Source organism: Calliphora vicina, chromosome 3, assembly GCF_958450345.1.
Source record: "Calliphora vicina chromosome 3, idCalVici1.1, whole genome shotgun sequence".
Taxonomy (NCBI): domain Eukaryota; kingdom Metazoa; phylum Arthropoda; class Insecta; order Diptera; family Calliphoridae; genus Calliphora; species Calliphora vicina.
In genome coordinates, this window is record NC_088782.1 from 93,397,723 (window position 1) to 93,419,917 (window position 22,195).

At 29.6% G+C, this 22,195-nt stretch overlaps 1 protein-coding gene across 1 annotated transcript; it reads left to right on the plus strand.

Moving 5' to 3' along the window:
• Positions 1 to 905: 905 nt before the first annotated feature.
• ssp2 (short spindle 2) lies at positions 906 to 19,377 on the plus strand. Its single transcript, XM_065506129.1, has 7 exons — positions 906 to 1,605; positions 1,672 to 1,787; positions 2,569 to 2,639; positions 14,263 to 17,184; positions 17,304 to 17,375; positions 17,442 to 17,648; positions 17,717 to 19,377. Exons 1-7 carry the CDS (start codon positions 1,559 to 1,561, stop codon positions 17,951 to 17,953), a joined length of 3,672 nt encoding a protein of 1,223 aa, XP_065362201.1. The 5' UTR covers positions 906 to 1,558; the 3' UTR covers positions 17,954 to 19,377.
• The last annotated feature ends 2,818 nt before the right edge of the window (positions 19,378 to 22,195 follow it).

Here is a 22,195-nt window from a genome sequence, read left to right on the forward strand (position 1 = left end):
ATAGTCTGTTCTTCCCTCTTAATTTCTTTTTACAATTCTTGTTTTCTTACTAATTTTGGCATGCTGAAGATGAATTTTATATTTTTCAATCATTAATCAAAATAGTGAATGCCGATTCTGAATTGAATTACCATGAAAATATTTTACCTTTTTGTTTTTGGAAAATATAATGTCCATGGCATCAAAATCAATGGTTAAAGTTGGAGTTTGCTTAAAAAAGGATCTACTTTTAAAGTGTCATCTATTATTTTACGATAATTTACACCAATCAAACTCCAAAAACAATTAAAAAAGCAAAAAAAATCTATAAATTTTTGTTTAATATTGTTTATTATTATTTTTGTATCTTATGTTGTATTATTAGCCGTTATCTTACATTAATCACGTTAAAAACTGACAGATTGCATAAATGTAATCAAAATAATTTAATTTTATTAAAATGTAAAATCCTCTATCATAAATATTGAATATTTTGTGAAGAAAAATAAATTCTCCAATAATCCAAAATTTTAAAAACCAATTATATGTGAGATTCAGTAGTTGCTTTAAAATAATATTGTAGAATACGGAATTTTAATAACTCAAGTAATATGCGAAAGAAACATTTTTTGGCTCTCCTGAAAAGTTGTGTTTTTCATTTCTATCTGTCCCATTGCTTGTTCGATCAGTAATGAGCATAGCGGTAACGGTTTTAGCTGTTATCACCCTGAAATAAACTTATATTATTATATTTTAAATATTTAAATTTCAATAAACTTATTTTTGGAAATCTTAAAAAGAAGTGATTGTTCCTATTATTTTTACCAACACTATACATATATACACAAAAACTATTTCAGCTGTAAAAATCACAATTTTTAGTTCTCATATATGTAATAGAAATCGCTAGAATTACTTCAAATCGCTGAATTATCATCACTGTGGAGAATTTATATTTTTTTCGAGGGCTGGGATGAAAGAAGCAAGCATAGCTTTATTAATTGTATTTTCATTAATAATGTGAATATTTCAAAACAAGTTGGTGCAAAAGTATTAGATTGAAATATTGCAAATATTGTGTAAATAGCTCTACAAATAATTTAATAAAATGTAAAATATTTTAGTGTTATAAAAATAAAACATTACTAGTGCTTCGTACAAAGAAAAGAAAGCAAAAAAACAAAGTTGAAGAGTCAAAAGGAAACAAAACAAAAAATAAAGAGAAATTAGCAAAAAATTACGTCGTGTGGTGCCTCTTTTATAATTTTTACCCTTTTCTTTTAATTTTTGTCATCATTTATTTTATATTTGAAATAAAATAATAAATATTTGTGGCAATAAATAAAAACATAATAGTACGAGTAGATAAATATAATTGTGTATGCGACTAGCATATTGAAATAATATAAAAGGGCCAATCAAACAAGACTCAAGTAAAAAATACGTGTTATTTGTTGTTTTACTTGAGATTTGAATTCCCTTGCTTTTTGTACCCGACCGACCAACAAACATAAAATAAAAAAAGAAAAAAACGAACGAATAACTATTGTTGGTTGCTGAACAAACTATTTTAGTCATCATGGATATTGTAGATGTCGATGAGGCACTTAAAGATGATTCCTTTATGTAAGTTATAAATGAAAATAAATTGCAGAGCAATTATACCAATTGAAAGATTAATCGATGTTTTAGATTTCTTGAAGACAAAACACACGACGATATATCGAATATATTGCAACAATGGAAAAGTAATAATGGTATACCGCCTTCGAATAACACCTCCCATCAGCCACAGCAACAAGAACAAGGTAAACCTAATCGTCCCACAATGAAAATAAAAACTTTAGATTTTTTTGTTACTTGAGTATGAGTATTACCCATACATTATTTAAAAGTATGTACAATGTCTTAAAATGGGTTACTGCAGCAACGGTCTTTCACAAACAATCAACCAACCAACCGGTAACTCGTTTTATCCATAAATGTTATAAAGTCTTCAAAAAAATATGACATAAATAACACTTGACTTGTAATTACCAAACGTATGCACATAGTACAAACGTTATTCTCTGGTACATTCATATGTATGTACAAATTTCTAAGCCCATGGTTTGACCATTACTTTACGTATTAATAGTGACTATAAACAACTTTAGGAAGTTAAACAAGTTTAGATGTGTAACAAAAAAAATTGCATTCCTACATACATATAAACTCAAATTGACTGGTATTTAAAAAAGACAAATTTGCATATTTTGTTATCAAGTCTATAGTTAAATTTTTAACGTTTATTGCCCTCATTTTGTAAAATTGTTTGACTATCGAAAAAGTAAACACCATCTTTTTACTTTTTACATTTCTCTTAACATTTGTTGTACAACTTTAGGTACTTTCATGCCAAAGTTTTTATTATTTTTGTTTTAATGTTTTTGAATTGTATAGTCAGTCGTATACCTCCTCTAACTATCTTAAAAAATGTTTCTCTTTTATATTTCCCACGCATTCATTCAAATTAATTTGCAACTGCTCTGCATGCAATCTTAAATATGGATATTGTTGGTTAAAATGACGTTTTAAATATTCGTGCAGCTTATAAATATGATTCCAGAACATTCACGCGACCCAAACGGAAATCTGCTCAAAATCTTGAACTACAATTCGTAAGTATTTATGTAAATTATATATCATTGCATTGTGGTCGCAAATAAAATTATTTTTAATTTAATAACAACTTTCTTATTTTAGTAGTACATATGTACATACTATTTATAATCGAATGCATTGTTTAAGTATTATGTATTAGGGTATTCAACCGATTATGATTAATTTTAATTTTTATGATTTTTAAATAGCGAATAATACGATTAATTAATCAATGCGATTTAAACGAAATTATTTTTGAATTATGGAATACATAAACTATATACATTCATAATTTTACTTAAATATTACGTCAATTCCAGGATAGATCGCCCAAAAATGTCAATATTCACCATATTGAGCCATATGCTGATTTCAGTTTCCCAAAATTACAAAAACTCGCGATTTTATTTCGGGTTTTCACTTTTTGAACCCTAAAAACACAAAAGTATGTAACTTTAAATAACTATATCTTTGGGAAGGCCTAATGCATTTAAATGTTAAAAAAACGGTTGTATTGTTTTCTTTTCCTTAAATTTGTTTTCATATTTTATTATGATTATTATTTTCTTGCTAAATAAGTCTTTAATGTGAAATTATAGCATATATGGGAACATTGGCTAATGAATCCTAAAAAATACAGATCTTGTATCCAAAAATCGGTTATCAAAATGAAAATGGTTGATCGAAAATCGATTCTTATCTTTAATAAATATGTGAGAAAAATTACATCTCAAATGTGATCAAAGTTTTTACTCAGTATTTTGCAGCTAAGCGTCTCAGTAAGACTGCACATAAATTTATTGTAATTTATTTTATTCCATACTTAATCGGAGGATGTCTTCTTACAATCCAATAAAAAAATCACAACTATCTCAAAAAATTCGTGTTTTTATTTTAAAACGAAAAGGTTTGATACATTCAAGTCGTTCAGTGCTAAAACATTATTGGATGATACAATCCAATGAAAAAGAGCACAACTATCTCAAAAAATTACATTCTTTGTGAGAACCCTTAAAAAAGTTTACAAATTTTTTTAACTGGTTTTTGCCAAATAAATTAAGGTAATAACTTCCATTTTAATTTTGACGATCGTGGCTACAATTCTTCCTCACACCCAAAATAATAGAATTATTTAGATGGTCTAAAAGAGCTTATTCTGCTTATGGTGAGCTTATGATATTCTTGTCGCAAGTGAATTTAAATTTAAAAACAAAAAATTTTAAACTGGAGAATTCTTAGATTTTATTTCTTTAACAAATAAATTTAAGCTGCTTCAAAAAATTTAAATAACCAGTCTAGAGCCAATGATGGCAAAAAATATGGAAAAACATAAAAAAATAAGTAAACATTGGATATTGTAAATTTTTATTTATTTATTATATACGAAAATAAGCTAAAATAACAAAAAATTGGCCTCATATTGTTTTTCCTTTTGATATTATTCCGTAATTTTAAGATTAATATCTTAATTTCCTTTGTATCGATGGATTTTAATTCTTTTTTTTTATTTTTAGTTGAGGAATTTAGATTTTATTTATTTATTTCATCACAACCTAGCCTATTATAGGCGATAATCGGTCACAAATTTCTACTTAAAAATATATAAACAACAATAAATATTATTTTTTTCTTATGTTTAAATTAAAACAATAAAATATAAAATAGTCTTAGAAATAATAGTTCTCCAATGTAAATGAACAAATTTTTAACAAACAATTAATATACATAACAATGAATTCTTAACATTAAATCGGAACAGATTTTAGTAAAAAGAAAATACAAAATTTTATTAATTACTATATATGTGTATACATATAAACACACATATATAATATAAAAACATATAGGACAATAAAATTGTACATAATATAATTTAAATCTTAGATCAGCAAGAAAAAGAGTAAAAATGGAAAAAGAAAAATAAAAGGTGTTTTTTTTGTTTAAATATAAATGTTATTACAATGCAGGTCACAGAAACAACTATCAAATTCGTTAAGATCAACAACAGCTACAAAACTAATAAATGCATCCCGTGATCATTAGGGTGGGTCAATTTTTTTGACTACTAAGCGTATAGCAAATTCATAATCTACGGGAAATTCTAAGAACTTTTCCAGAAGAAACCATGGTTCTAAAATCAAAATCGAGCTTCCTGTTTTTTACGAGAAGATTTGGAGCTCAGACCTCTTTTGCTAGGAGACCTCGGGTATGTTCAATTTTAAAAGTAATAATGTTTCTTCGTTTGTGTTCCGATTTCAAAAAAATACATATATATAGAATCTTCTCGTCGAGTACTACATATAACATCTCGTAGCTATCAATTATCTCTTATAGCGTAAGAGATATTGACATTTGAATAATACATTTTTAACATTTTTACCCACCCCACTCCAGTTTTTTGATGACCGCGGTTTCAAATATTTTCCGATTTTCTCTATTTTTAATTTATAGGACTAACAAGAAATGTATATATGTATAACATAAAGAAAAAATAATGACTGAGTCCAAAGTTATGCTTAAATTTCAAAAAATTAAAAAAGGCGATTTTTCGTTATTTTTTTGGGAAAAAGGTGCTTTTATTATTTTTAAGTTATCTAAAAAAATTTCTAAGAAGATGTATAAAGAATATATAGCTACGAGATGTTATATGTAGTACTCGACGAGAAGATTCTATATATATGTAATTTTTTTGAAATCGGAACACAAACGAAGAAATATTATTATTTTTAAAATTGAACATACCCGAGGTCTCCTAGAAAAAGAGGTCTTGAGCTCCAAATCTTCTCGTAAAAAACCGGAAGCTCGATTTTGATTTTAGAACCATGGTTTCTTCTGAAAAAGTTCATAGAATTTTCCGTAGATTACGAATTTGCTATACGCTTTACCACGTTTTTTGGGCCCGAACAAATTGACCCACCCTAGTGATCATATTTAAGGGACGTATAAAAGTAAAAGAAGCAGTCATACATATGATGACAATATATTCAAATAAAATCAACAAAACCAACAGCTCATATATCGAATAAAATGATTAAGGATTACTCCAACAATAATACCATAGACTAAGTATTCTCCTTCAAGAAACATTTACAGTCAAAAAACAAAATCTATCTCACTATCGCAAATTAATGACCACACATATTAGCCAAACTATTTTTTTTTATTTTTTCCACGGTATCCTTTTCTATAAACCTTCCACTATATATTTGCTTAAAAAGTTTTTCTAGGCCTAAGTTCAGGAACTTTTTTTTTTATTTTTTCCACGGTATCCTTTTCTATAAACCTTCCACTATATATTAGCTTAAAAAGTTTTTCTAGACCTAAGTTCAGGAACTTTGAGTGGGTTGCTTACTTTCAACATAAATTAGATTTTTCTGTAATAGTTAATTATTTCTTTGACGAAGTAGGCGATCGTTAAAACTGGACAAAAGATTATTTTAACATTTGATTGATATTTTTTGATGAATTTTTGAAATTTTTTTTTCTAATAATCCGATAACGGAAAGAACTATTTCACTTTAGAACTAGAATCATTTTAGAATCTATAAAAAAACTGTACACAAAAAATATCCTCTAAAAATCAAACAGCGAGACCTGTTTTTGTATGATATTCTTAGGTTTTTCTATAACAATTGGGGTATTCAAACGGTCTGCTATTGATCATATTGTGTTTCAATTTGTTTAAACTAAAATAATATATTAGGACTTAATAGCAGACCGTTTGAATACCCCAAATATTTAATTTAAATTTTATGTTAATGAACATTGGACATACATATTAATTAATCGCAAGTTTCAGTCTATTCAACAAATATGTTTTGATTTTAGTACCAAAATTCTATGAACCAGATTTTTTTATTTTTTTTTTATTTATTTTCGACTTAAGTAAAAAAAAAGTTTGAAGTTGTTCCCAAGGTGTTTTCAATGCGCCTTGGTTGTTTCTATTATAAAATCTCTATTTTCCAATGTTATTATTAGAGTATCCAAAACCGAAATTTCTGTAAATTTTCGGTTTTTTGACAAATCGGTTTTTATATGATGGTTAATGAAATATATTTTCTAAAGTTCATTTAAACATATTTTTAAAAATCTTTGATACCATTTTTAAAAAAATATATTTATTCTATAGAAATTGTAGCATTTGACATAATTTCGTGAAACATATAAAATAATTGCATAAAGATATAGAGTCTTATGAATTCAAAAATGTAAAATTTCCGAGAATTTAGTACACAATTCTTAACACATTTCTTATTAGCGTCTACAAAGTTGAAATAGGATGGCAAAACAATAAGGATTCAATTTTAATATTAGTGTTTAAAGGTAAATGTAAACACATTATGTAAATTAGACACCAACGTAATGTTTTTTATGATAGGGATGAAATAACACATGGAATTAAAGCCAACAAGTTTATTTATTGCTATTATTTATTTCATTAATAAAAAAATGTAAAATTGTATGATAAAATTTATTTATTTTTCTTATGAAACATGTAATTGTTTTTTCTTTAACATAAATGTCTATAAAAATAAATTTAAGTAGAATTTTTGCATATTGAGTAAAAATTTACCGGTTTATTCAAAAACACATTTTTTCGGTTAAACCGGAAACCGGGTTTTTTAATTTGTCGATTTGGACACTAGTTATTATATTTTCCTAAATTCCGGAATTCGGGATTTGAAAATTTGGGACCACACAGTAGGCAGTACATCAATTTGAAATACAATTGGGGTATTCACACGGTCTGCTATTAGTCATATTGCAATAATGTTCTAATATATTATAATCAGAGATCGAAAATAACTCGTCCATATACCAAAAAACCCAAATTGTGATTTATATTTTTGTGATAAAAATAAATCACTGAAAATAACAGTTATAACAAGATGTATTAACAAGGTGGCAGCGTAACTACAACAATTACAACAATACAAGAACAATAATCATTTTTGTTTGTGTAAAACCGTGCAAAGTGTCAAAAAAAAAATTCACAAAAACGCACTTTTATAAATGAAATAGTTTTTTTTAACACTTTTAAATATTTTATACACATAAAGCGGTGACAAATACTCACTTATTTAAATATAAAATAATCTTTTTAATCTTATAACAAATTTAAAAATTTTTGTAAACAAGCTTTTGACATTTCACAAGGCAAAACAAGAGTAGAGCAAAAAATAGTCAGCTGGCGTTACGCTGCCACCTGGTTAAATATGCCTTGAGTTATAAAATGATTTTTATTTAAATGGTTTGGTATGACCTTTATTCGTTTTTGTTGTTTTTTAATGGTTTGATGAGAGATAACCAATTCATTTGTTCTTGTTCTTAATAACTGTTACTTTCTCTTTTATTTACACACAATAACTTATTGTTAGTAATTTTTAACAAATTATGGAAAGAATATGATAAGTATGAAATAATGAAGTCTGAGTAACAGAAATGAGAATTTTTTTTAAATTGTTATTAATCGTTTCATAAATTTTATATATTAAAGCGTTGATTTGCATCACATTCATTTTTGCGATTTATTTTTCATGTTCGCAAATAAAAGTCACAAGCTGACCTTTACGAAAAAAATAAATTATAAATCACTCATCCAGATTATTTGTGTTTGTTTCTTTTCTGTTTCTCTCAACCTCAATCATAAAATTTTCTCGAATAAATCACTCAGTGATATATCAGAAAACATTATTTTTAAATGGCTGCGAATGAGAATTTACCATTGAAATGAAATTGAACCAGTTATTTTCAGTCTCTGATTATAATAGTTGTTGTTGTGTTTTAAACAAAAAAAGTATTATTTTATGACAAAACAATAAGCATAGTTCAAATAGTCTTATTAGTTTAGAACTTTTTTGTTTGAAACACAACAAAAATTTGATTAAACTATCATAATATATTAGGACATTATGACCAAATAGTAGACCGTGTGAATACCCTAAATGTAAAATATTCACTTATTGAACCTTGCCAGGTGTTTGTATTTAAAATTTCAGAGTTGTTAGTTTTCTATATATATAAAAGAGTAACGTTACTGACTGACTGACTGACTGACTGATTCATCATCGCACAGCCCAAACGGCTGAAGCTAGAATCATGAAATTTTAACTGTGGGTTCCTCCCTCCTCAAAACGATCCGATAAGAAGGGATTTTTGGAAATTCGAACGTTTAGGGGGTAAAAAAGGGTAAAAACGGGTAAATTCGGTAACCTTATATCTTCAAAACTAATAAAGATACAAAAAAACTTAAAATTGCATGTTACTCTATTTAAAAAATAAGCTGACAGGTGTTTCGTACTTTTTCGAAATTCGAACCCTTTAGGGGAGAAAACGGGTAAAAACTGTATTTTGGTACTTTTTTTGCACCCTATGTATCTTTTAAACCAATAAACATAGAAACAAATTTTAAATCGTATTCTTTACTTATCAAAAAATAAAAAATATAAGTTTGGTACTTTTTGGAAATTCGAACTCTTAAGGGATAAAAAGTGTTTTTATTTTTAGTACTTTTTCATAAAATATGTTTTTCTATAATTTGACATAGACAATCGAATATTTTATTATGAGCTGCCACCACGATACAGAACATTATTTTAATAATATTTTACCACCGCAATGGGGATAAAAAAGGTACCAAAAAGGGGATTAATCGGGAAAATACATTTTATTGCAAATTATTAAGCCGATTTTGATAATTTTTTTAACATTGGTTCCTGGATTCATACAAAAATCAACTAACAGGTTGTTATTTGGAACTCGAATGCCATGCTGTATTTTTGGCCAAATCCGGGTAAACAGTTTGGTACTTTTTTAAAACATATTTATTATTGGGCACATTAACACAGATTTTAATCGATTGAGACATGTCTGTAACATAAACAACTTTTGCAAAATGAAATATTTTTAAATTTCAAACTTGAGGGGTGTTCAAGGAGGAAAAGGGAAATTGGTACTTTTCTCCTAAGGTACCTTTTTAATATTTTAAATTATTTCAGTTATCAACATTAAAGTTAGCTGATATGTATCTGAGTGAAGTTAGTGTTAGGAATAGGGGATAATATTTAGGTACCAAAATGTGTGAACTGAACTATAGGTACTTTTTTGTTCTTCTAATGGTACTTTTTTGAAATTTCTATAACAATGGACTTAGAAACATGAAATTAAGCATATATGGTCCTAAGTGAGTGAGAATTCTAGGGGAGACTTTTTGGTACTTTTTCTTTATTGGAATGGTACTTTTTGTTATTTCTTCACCAATGAACCTAGAAACATGAAATAAAGCTTATATATAAACCGAGTGAGTGGGAAACCACAAGTGTGGGTTTTTTGGTACTTTTTATATATTCTAATGGTACTTTTTTGAATTTTCTATAACTATGGACTTAGAAACATGAAATTAAGCATATATGGTCCTAGGTGAGTGAGAATTCTAGGGGGGAGACTTTTTGGTACTTTTTCTTTATTCTAATGGTACTTTTTTGAATTTTCTATAACAATGAACTTAGAAACATGAAATTAAGCATATATGGTCCTAAGTGAGTGAGAATTCTAGGGGGAGATTTTTTGGTACTTTTTCTTTATTCGATTGGTACTTTTTGTAATTTCTTCACCAGTGAACCTAGCAACATGAAATAGAGCTTATATGGAACCGAGTGAGTGGGAGACCACAAGTGTGGACTTTTTGGTACTTTTTTCTATATTCTAATGGTACTTTTTTTAATTTTCTATAACAATGGACTTAGAGACATGAAATTAAGCATATATGGTCCTAAGTGAGTGAGAATTCTAGGGGGAGAGTTTTTGGTACTTTTTCTTTATTCGAATGGTACTTTTTATAATTTCTTCACCAATGAACCTAAAAACATGAAATTAAGCATATATGGACCGGAGTGAGTGGGAATCTACAAGTGACTGTTTTTAGGTACTTTTTCTATATTCTAATGGTACTTTTTGAATTTTCTGTAATAATGGACATAGAAATATGAAGTTAAGCATATATGGTCCTAAGTGAGTGAGAATTCTAGGAGGAGACTTTTAGGTACTTTTTGTTTATTCTAATGGTACTTTTTTTGAATTTTCTATAACAATGAACTTAGAAACATGAAATTAAGCATATATGGTCCTAAGTAAGTGAGAATTCTAAGGGGAGACTTTTTGGTACTTTTTCTTTATTCGATTGGTACTTTTTATAATTTCTTCACCAATGAACCTAGAAACATGAAATAAAGCTTATATGGAACCGAGTGAATGGAAAACTACAAGTGGGTGCTTTTTGGTACTTTTTCTATATTCTAATGGTACTTTTTGAATTTCCTATAATAATGGACCTAGGAGTTCCAAAAAAACGAAGAATTTCAAAACCACGGTTTCGGTTTTAAAAAATTAAAAACCGATCGGTTTCGGTTTTGTGATAATTTATTAAATATTGAGTACTATAGAAACAAAATTAGTTGATAATATAGGAAATGATATACAAATTTAAAATTCAAACTTGACGGGTTATGGTTTAGTGAATGCGAATTCAAAAGTGATAATCAATGTTACTATTTGTTTATTGCAATGGTACTTTTTGAATATTTTATAATAAACCTAAAAATTTAAAATTAGGCACACATGATTCTGAATGAATTTGAATTCACAAAAGGTGACTTTAGTAGTAACTTTCTTTTGCATTTTCTATAATAATAGACCCAGAAATATGAAATTAGACATTTACAATTAGATTCACAAATGGAGACTTAATAGTACTATTTCATTCTTCTAATTGGGGTGGCGAAGCGCACCGGGTCAGCTAGTATAATATAATTTTTTATAAACACCCAAATAGTTTTTAACATTATTTAATTTCCTCAAACTAATTGACCGTTAAAAACTTTTCGACCTTGAATTCAATAAATCAGCGAACATGAGAGCACTATTGTTTGTTTATGTGACGAATTTAATGCTTTAAAGAATATACATCGATGGATCCATACAAAAACATACATTCACATGTATGTATGTGTAGTACAACTGCGATCTAAATAATAGTGACAGTGCAAACCTGTTGTTTTAAACAAATACATATAATACAAAAACTGTTAAAATATTATTTTCTAAAGAATACATAATAAATTATGTATACTTGTCTATCTATGACAGCCCTCTAAAATTGGACATTTCCGTTTTAGTAAAAAAGGGGCCGTGTTCCGGATGGAATAACTGTCGTCTGAAAAGATTTAATTTTCTCTTTATGAATAAATATTTTCGGACATAAGATCCTCTTAAAAGGAAATGTGCTATTGTCATTGTATATCCTGTAAAAGTATATTTTTTTAGGAAAGTCGACAACAACGATATAGTTTTGTAAAAATTCCAAAATGGTATTTCAATGTTATCTGTAGTTATTAGGGTATTCAATTAATCGGGTTTCTGGATTAATCGGTTAATCGAGCAAATAATTAATCGGGGTTTAGTTTTAATCGGTTAATATTAAATTATTCGATTAACCGAATAATTTCTATTTTAATTTTAAATTGAAAACAAAAACACGAATTTTGTATACTTATATAAGCATTTTGGTAATAAAATGAACAAAAGCATTAAAAACAAACAAAACATAATAATTCTACAAAACAATAAATAAATATATACACATGTGACTTCTTTTTTCGATTTTAGGGAGATCTTCTGAAATAATCTTTTAAAAAAAGAATGTAATTTAAATCCTTCAATTTTAAACGATTTTTTTTGTTTTAATTAAACTGGACTTGAAAAAACTATCTCACTGTCCAATTTCTCAGTTCTTTTTTAGTTTTTTCTAATCATATTTTTTAGATTTCTAATACTTTAATAGTTTCCTTAAGTTCTGATTAAAGACTCGTTTCAGTAATGTCTTTAGTTTCGTCTATTACCATATCGTCCTTCAACTCATTATCACAAAGTTCAATATAGAATATTCTAGAAAAAATGTCATTTCCAAATTCCTTAGTTTCAGTTTTCGTACTATACTTCAAAAAACTATTGCTAGAAGGGAATGTTCACGAGTTAAAAAATTAAATTTTACAAAATAATTCTGCATAAAGTGCAAAAAAATTGACATTTCGGTTAATTGGTTAATCGACACAAATTAATCGGTTTATTCGTTATTTGAAAATCGTCAATTTTAAATTATTCGAACAGTTAACCCGCAAAAATTAATCGGTTAACCGATTAACGGTTAATCGATTGAATACCCTAGAAGTTATGGTAGTTTTCCTATAGCAAACATTTCACAAAAATCGTATTTTTTCTCGCATATTTTTTTGAGTAGTGAAAAGTAGTGTTAGCTCTTCAGGTTTCTCCAAAAAATTCTCTTATTAAGAAAAATGAGAAGATTCGTTTCACTTCTCATTTCGCAGTAAAATTTAGTACTCATACTTAAAAAAAATTAGAAGTGAAATGGATGTTGCTGGTTCTTCAAGTTTCTCCAAAAAATCTCTCTTATTAAGAAAAATAAGAAGTGAAAGGAGGCAATATATTAAAATCTTAAAATTTCCGAGTTTTACCAGGATTTTTTTTCTTTACAAACCATCTCCTGAAAATTTCGAATCGAGTAAAAAATCAGCCATATCGCTCCAGCCGTTCTCACGTCATGTCATTATATATATGACCATTTCATTTTCATATACATATATAGATAAGCATTAATTTTATTAAGAACAATATGGGTATTAGTAGAAAGTTCTTTGAAATGATTTTCGCTTTGAATAATATTTATATTATACAAATAAATAATATTTATAGGTTTATATATTTTAATACATTGGTGTTATTTATATGATTATTTGATGAGATTTTAGTCCCGGTCCACACTGTGAAACATGCTGCAAAACATTTTTAAATTCTCTTTTGAAACTGCATTCGTGTCCACACAGTGAAGTTTTTGCTTTTCAGTTTTTGACATTTCTGTACAGTACGAATACGAACGAATAAATGTGGATGACATACTCAACAAAAACTTCATGTACATGAAACAAAGTTCCCTTTTTCATTGCTCTTTCCCCTTTTATCAACAAACTCAAATGTTTTGCAGCAAATGTTTCACAGTGTGGACCGGGACTTAATAAATTTGAAATAAATCTTATCTTCCAAAGAGAATTATTATCTTCCCAACAGTTTTTATACCTAGCATGTCGAATGAAAAATAACCATGTTATACCAGATCATATAATAAACGATTTCTGTATCTACTATAAAATGTCTAAAAAGGAACTTAGCAAGTTTTCTCACTAAGCTAACAAAATGTTTCTTATTTAATTTAAAATTTGTGATGCAAGTTTTTCCCGCATCTGCTTATATATGTTGACTGGTTAGTGACGCAAATGACAATTCATACACACATACATTGGAAATATATGAGTCACGTTCAAAGATATGAGCTAATGTATCTTCTTAACATCAGTCTTAACAAATTCGCAATATTAAATAGTAAACATATTTTTTTTTTACTATTTAGCCGTTTGTATAGTATGGTTATTAATTGTTAAATAAAACATATTTTTTTAAATTTGTTATAATATGATTTGTGTGATTTAAAATTACAAAACTAGTAAAAACAGAATTACTTTATTCTTTATAGCTCTAAATGTAGTAATTTTAACATTTTCTTCTCCATAGACAAATTCTACGAATGCTCCGCAATATCAGCCAAATAATCAACACCAGCAAAATATGATTAATACACAACCTGATAATCCAATGCTTAATCTTGAAATTGGTGGTTTGGTCACAAATATGCATAAATCATTCTTACAAGACACATCACCGCCACCATTTGCTTCCATGGACGCATCAATGGATCGTATGAACAATTCCCTAATAACTTCCGCAGATTTTTCGAATATAAATTTTTTACAATCTACCAACTGCATGGATTTTGGTGGTCCAGATGCGGTTGGATTTACTAATTTTAATCTAACTGGTAAAGTAACAAGTGAAGGTTATAGCCTAAGTGACATGATTAGAGATCGAAAGGCTCTTGAATCACTGACTATGTCGAGTGATGGAACTTTAATAAAAGACTCACATATTGGGCAAATCGATGACATTTCACTGACGCTTAGTAAAACGGCTTCGGGTTGTAGTACAATGGACAACTCAACAGAAAGCGTCGAGGCTATTAATCGCACAGTAGAAATCATTAACAGCAACATGGATCGAACATTCAATGGTGGCGTGCAATTAGAATTGGCCACATGCCATGGATCAAAAACGATAGGGAATAATAGCAGTGGTAGCCAAATTCCGAGTGCTCTTCAGCGAACCATGGTTCTGTCAGACGAAATGATTGGTGATATCACCTATAATTTGGTTGAGAACAGTATGTACGCTAGCATACCTTCGGAACAAGCTAGTGTGACTCAAAACTTTGGAGAAACACACAATTCGGAACAATCTCTTAGTGTGACTCAAAACTTTGGAGAAATACAAAATTCATCAAATGAGAATACATCCAAGCCTGCTTCAGTTTTAGATGAAACCATATGCTTATCAACAGGTGGTGGAGGTGGTGATAGTGGCACAGCAAACATTAAAGCCGGAAACTCAACATTCGACTGTCAGAATATTACTCCAGATACGCGCTGTGAAACACCTGAGGGTGTAGAAAAGAACACTGCAGCAATGAAGTATTACGAGTCTACTCCCCATGCATCAAGTGTACGTTACAATAAACATCATTATACACCAACGCTGAAAATGGTTTGTGATGTTAATATATCGCCAATTGTAGGAACACCAACCAATGCTCCACATAATGCCACAAGAGTTCTCAATGATACTTTTGAAAATGATCAACATAGATTAAACAAGACTAACAACATCATCAATACGAACACATTTTCAGGTAAATTACCTTTAATGACCACTGTTGAAATGATCGAAAACATTGAAAATCCTACATTCGATAAGACTTTCAAACGTTTGGAACAGCCGAGCCCAGCTTCGCTTGAAATGAAGAACGTAATGGATTTAGCCCAAGCAGAAGCTAATCTACTGGCATCGAATAACAACGAAGAAGAGTTTGATCACATGTTAGATGAATTTAGTAGAGTGGAGCTGAACGCTGAGCAACTGAAAATGAAAAAGTCATTGGACTCAATTAAGAGGCGTTTTAATTATGGCCCAAATAGAGAAAAATCGCAGCACAGAGAAATATCGCGTGAAGCTAAAGATATGCGTGATATGATGAGAGTATCTGCCGACATATTGGGGGAAGAAGATCACTCTTCGAAAGATTACCTTAATATGACCATGGATATTGCAACACAAGACAAAGATGAATTTAAGAAGTCAAAAGAGCATTTAGTGGAATCCCCGCATGCTTTAAGTGAAACGTCTTCTGATGTGGTGAGGAGTCCCCTTAAAGATTCTGTTACGACGAGTAGTATTTCGGATTCCAAAATTTCAAATGGTCTTAGTCTGTCTTCAGTAAGCAATGCAAGTACTGGTGGTGAGCGCCTCTTGAGTCGGCGAAGTCGTTTGTATGATGACTTTAATATGTCCACATTATCATCAAGCTCAATGCATGGTACTAAAGTATCATTGGGATCATCGTTTACCGTACACAAGGAAGGCGATGTTATAGGTGACATTCGGCCGAATATAACAAATGAGACTGAACACTTAAGTGGCCAAAATCCACTGGAAATGGTGCAAGAAAAGACTGAGTCAACGGCAGAAGAACTATCTAATGTGTCTAACCAAATATCTGATAACGTTAAAGAATCGTTATCAACTGGCCAATATAGACTAGCAGAGAAACGAGAACGGGATCGTGATCGATTTAAAACTATTAAAATAAATAAAAATCGCAATGGCGACTCGGGCTGTGGGGATGGTCTTTCGGGATCGGAATTAAATGTGCCTTGTATTGATGACTATGCTATTGAAGTAAACGTTGAAAGTGCAGAAGATTCCGAACAGTCGAATCAAAGGTTTTCCAGACGTGATCAGACAGCTTCCCCTGTTTTCAATAATAATAAATCAGAAGTGGAGATGAATAATACGAATAAAACAACATCGAAAATAAATCCTAACTTCTTAACTTACAAGAAACCAAAAGATAAACAACAACCTAATATTCGAAACTTGCCAGAGGTTGCACCCGCTCCTACTACCGCATGCGTAGCACCGGATGTAGCATCCTCTAAGCCACGTTCGTTATCTCGACCACGTTATCTAAGCGGACTGACAAAGTTTTCCGCAGTTAGCAAAGCGACATCGGCTGACGAACTGGAGAAATCTATTCCACGACAAACAAATCTAAATGCAACAACATCTGCATTGAATGTTGGTCTCTCAAAGGGATCAAGTGCGGCCAATGTCTCATTGAATCGCACTCAAATTGGTGGACCTACTGAAAAACAATCTGGTGAACTTAAAAGCCCCATGGGTATCAAATCAAAATCGTTTCATAACTTATCAAGTCATCACACATATGCCTCAGCTTCAAACAACACCACCGGGGGAGGCTTAACAACAACTAAAAGTTTTGGTCTTAAGAAACCAAGTGCTACTGGAATTTCAACCGAAAAATTGGTAAATATCAAAAATATGTATTTTTCTTATGTAATTTTGTAAAATTGGTAAATATCAAAAATATGTATTTTTCTAACATAATTTGTTGATACTCATGATTTTGTGTATATTTCGTTAAGGCTAAAACAAATCCAAATCGAAATTCATGTTTGTTAAATCCCAGCAGCAATCAAACGCCAATCATGCAACAGGTTAATATTTATAATATTTTATTTTTTTACATTACAATAAACACCTAAAATTATTTATGATTTTAGAAATCTGACGAATCAGTATTTAAAGTTCCGAAACTTGTATCTGGCATACGAGTTCCTGGAGCAGCAATACAAGGTGGGCTAGCAGCAAAACGTGCTGGTTTGGTAAGGCCGTCTTCGGGTTACTATAGTCTCACTGTTACAGCCAAAGGAGTCCAACCGGCAACATCAGATGCAGATTGTGATGCGGGTAGACACTCTCCTACAGATGTATGCAGTACTTTTTTTATTTTAAATTAATTATTATGTATTTTCTAATTATTAATTTGTATTTTTAGAGTATGTCGTCAGCATCGTCAAGAGGTAGCGCTCAAAGTCTTAACAAAACTACGGTTGTTAAATCATCTGGAACCTCTAACAGTAGCAATACGACGAAAACAAATGCTACAGCGGCTCTTACAAAAATCACAATCGGTTCTACAGGTATTCCAAAACCGTCTGGCCTTAGGCCGCCTTCAAATATAAAACGTAGTGGACTTCCAAGACCTTCGAGTTTTATAAAAACTGATAAATAAAATAAATTATTATTTTAACATTTCTTTTCCTATAAGAAACTACATTACGTTGCTCTCTTTTTATCTCATACACTTATTTACGTTCTCAAATATGTTAGTATGTCTATAAAAACCAAACCCACTCCCCCTCCCCACATTATAACTTTAAGTATGTACTAAACAAGTGTACTAAGTGAAAAACTCAGTTTTTGTCCATTTACATTATTACTAATTTCGTAATTATTATAACGCAAAACTGATACTCAATCGGTCAATCAATTATTAATCCTACTAACTTTGGCTAATTATTAATTTCGACTGTATTTTTTGTATGTCGCATTTATTAAAGAACAAAAAGAAAAAAAACCGTTACTTTTACAATATAAAAATTATAAATTTGGTGTATTGTAGATTATATTCTGCTCAAATACAGAATTTATAAAATATTTTTGAAATTGTTATAGATATGAAAATTTAAAATTAAAGAAAAGTTTGTTAAAGTTCCTGCCTTTAAACAAAAAAATCAGGAATATTACAAAGATAATGTCCTTAAACACAATTAGTGCTGCTCAGTTAAACGAAAGAAAACTAAGAAAATGTATTAAATATTGAAATTAGTATTTATTTTTGAAAGACAATTAATTGAATTGAATAAATAACAAAATAATCTCCCATCGTTTATATATACAAACATAATATTATTTTCCAATTACTCCAATATACAAATATATCTTGAGTGCCAATTATGATTTCCTTGCTTATTCACGCGAAATTCAAAAAATATTACTTGTCCAATGAACTTGAGGAGAACGATATAAATAAAATCATAAAAAAGAAAAGAAAAACGTCGATCTAACCTCAAGAGAAATCCTAGAACATTTCTTTAGTTAAGGAAATAGTTTTTCCCTTTTACATGCATATCTATTATTTTTGTTTGTAAGTTTTTAAAACATATAAATATTCAACTATGTTAACTGAATAATTATTAATATACATACATTGTATTTTATTTTATATTGCTAAAATGTCATATTTAATCCATACACAAATTGCCTTCTTAAATACGAATGATATACATATTAAAGAGCTTGTTATAAATTTGCTTTAAACACCCGTTTATTATTATTTATTTTTTCTTTTCATCTTGTTGCTTAGATTATCTACATACATTACAATACATATTATTAATTGGCAAATTATTGGCTTGTTATTTAAATCTCATAGTCGTTAGTTAATACATCATAATAAACCTAATCTCCAGATGATCATTAATACATACATATTTAACCCAATCAAATCAATTCAGTTTAGTTTTTTTTTATTCTTATGTATTATTTTTAAGTCTTTATACTAAATAATATTTTATGCATTGATGCTGAAAAGCATATACAATAAAAAAAACATTAAATAAAATTGTATAAAAATACAATTATTTTTATTTCGGAGTTCATACGACTTTTAATTTTTAGTATATCGATCGATGTGCAAAAAAGTAGCTTTTGTTCTGCGGCTCCTCATATGATAGCCGCAGAACAAAAGCTACTTTTTTGCACATTTCAAATTTTTGGGAAATTGAGTTTTATTTATTTGGCCCCCTTATAAAACTGCATGAACATGGAAATGGTAACAAGTTTCTTATTTGTCAATAGATACATCTAACTGCCATAAGTCACCACATTAAATGTTAAGGGTGTTTGGTATAAAACCATTTTAATATCGGAAAAAGAACCTTTTGTTAAAAAATAAAGATAAAAAGTACGTTTTTTAAAAACAAAATTAAAAAGTATCACCCTAACTATGAAATAAATTTTAAAGTTAACTTTTGTTAAATTCGACTATTTTAAAATAGAACTTTGGTTTTTATTTGAAAAAAGCTTCAAAACTTTTTCCAACATATACATTCAAATAATTGAAAATATTTTTCAATGAATGTAAATAAAAAAAGGAAATTTCAAAAAATTAAAAAACAAAATCATAGCGTAATGATTATAAAGTGTATGCGTTACGACAACAAATACAACAATACAAAAACAAATCACTTTTATAGTGTCAAAAACAGCTGCTTAATGTATACAAATTAAAGCAAAAAAAAATTTTGACAAGATGGAAGTTGTAAACAAATTCGAGCAAAAAATAATCAGCTGTTTGATTAATGTCACCATGTATTCATTACACCATGAACAAAATGTACATAAAAGTTCAAAATAAAAAGCTTTTTTTGAAATAATAAAACGACATTTTAAATTATATTTGAAATTTGTTTTATGGTACGAAATTTAAAATAATAGTCAACTTTATGAACTTAAAATCGACTTTAAGGATTTCATAGTTAGGCTGAATGTTTTTTATGCGTTTTTTTAAACGATAATATTTTAAATTAATGTTTTCAATCCTGGGGGGTAATTACAGCAGTCGAACGCGATCGAATACTTATTCGAATGTGCGAGGTTTTTTTTTATTTTTGGGATTCTCTTATTCGATATCGAATAAAATGTGTAGAAAACTATAATGATTGTGCTCGATAACGAACGAGTTTTTACTCGAACGCTAATAAGCTTTCGAAATTTATTTCGATTACGAGTGCGAGAATTTGCCCCCTGATCTAATATGCAAACATATTACACATTGAAATTAAATATTTTTTTAAGCACAAATTTTTTAGAACCCATTTACTTAGTAAAAAAATTTTATAAAAATACCAAAAAACAAATTTTTGAAAAAATGCGAAAAAGTAACTTTTGTTCTGCAGCTCCTCATATGTTAGACAGGTAATGATGCCAAACAATTCTTCCATCACACAGATGTTGTTTGGCATCATTATCCCATTTTAGGCAACAAATATTAGTTCAGTACTGTTACCGGATGTATCCATAGACCTCCAGGACGGAGTGAAATGAGGTTGACCGAACAGTCAAAAAAGAAGAGGAATTTCAGCGCAGGCTGGTGGATGGCCTACAAGTACGATATTAATACGGTAACCTGTCATTTTGTACAGGCGATTATCTTTTCTGACATGCCATCGTTATGTTGTATTGTAGTTGGGGTCCCTCCGATGACATCCCCGAAATTATACTGTTGTGTTACCTAACCAGTAACACCTGTGTTTCTTCATAAATATGATGTTCTGAGGACATCTGTTGGTCTGCATTTTGGCAGCTTTGCATGTTTCACCACTGGGTACAACACGGAAACGGTATAATTGAGCACTGATCTGCCAATCATTTTAAACGTAGACAACAACAAGGTATATTTTATATTAGAGAAATCGACCTGTACGAAACTACACGGCTCGCGTTTTTTCTTAAAATTATCAACCTATCGCTTCCGTTTGTCCTCGGTAACCAACCTGCTGATTTTTTTTGTTCTGGTGAGCAATCCGTGTATTGCTAGGTAGTGCGGATGTTGTAACATTGGAATTCGTCCAGACAGTATAAAACGAATGGCTGTTTTATACCGGCATTGTAGACATATGAGGATTGCAGGAGATCGTTGAAGGTGAAGTTTGTGAAGTCGCTTCAGTCTGCTTTGTTCTGCATAATGTATGTGTGGCGTGCTGACACAATGGAAAGGTAGTCTGATCGAAGTGAAACGGCTCGCTAGAATGTATAGTTGATCAGACCTGCGCTAGAAATTGTGATATCGTATGAGCTGACTCATCTATAATCAAGGTTGGGACATCATCATTCACAGTAAAGAAGGTGGACTGGTAAATCTGTTCCGCCAACACAGCACCTTTCATGGACGGAATACAGCTCGGAGACACTATCTTTGCTTATGGAAACACACTTTCCTGGTTGTGTTGGACCGGGATGATCTAGGGATGACGAGCAGGGGGACATTGTGCCTGAGTGTATTAAGGAGTGAGATCGAAAAAATCTTAACATACATATGTACATAAATGTTAATAAAAAAGAAACCACTAAACCTAAAGTTTAGATTTTTTTATTTGATTGAAATTATTTTTACAACTTATAAATACAAAAAATATTATTTTTATAGTTCTAATCAATGATGAATTTATGAACCTTTTCCGAAAACCTTTCCATTAAGGTCGACCACACTTTTGGACACCTTTTTTGTGCTCTTCAATTCTCTTTTAACAAGAGCCCAATATCAAAATCACTGGCATTAGCACCATGCAGTTTTGAGGATTTGCCTCTCTTGGTACAAATACCACATTATTGTTCTTGTACCACTCAATACCTTGATTAACATAGTGACTATTGTTTGTGTTGGACCGTGATGATCTAGGGATGACGAGCA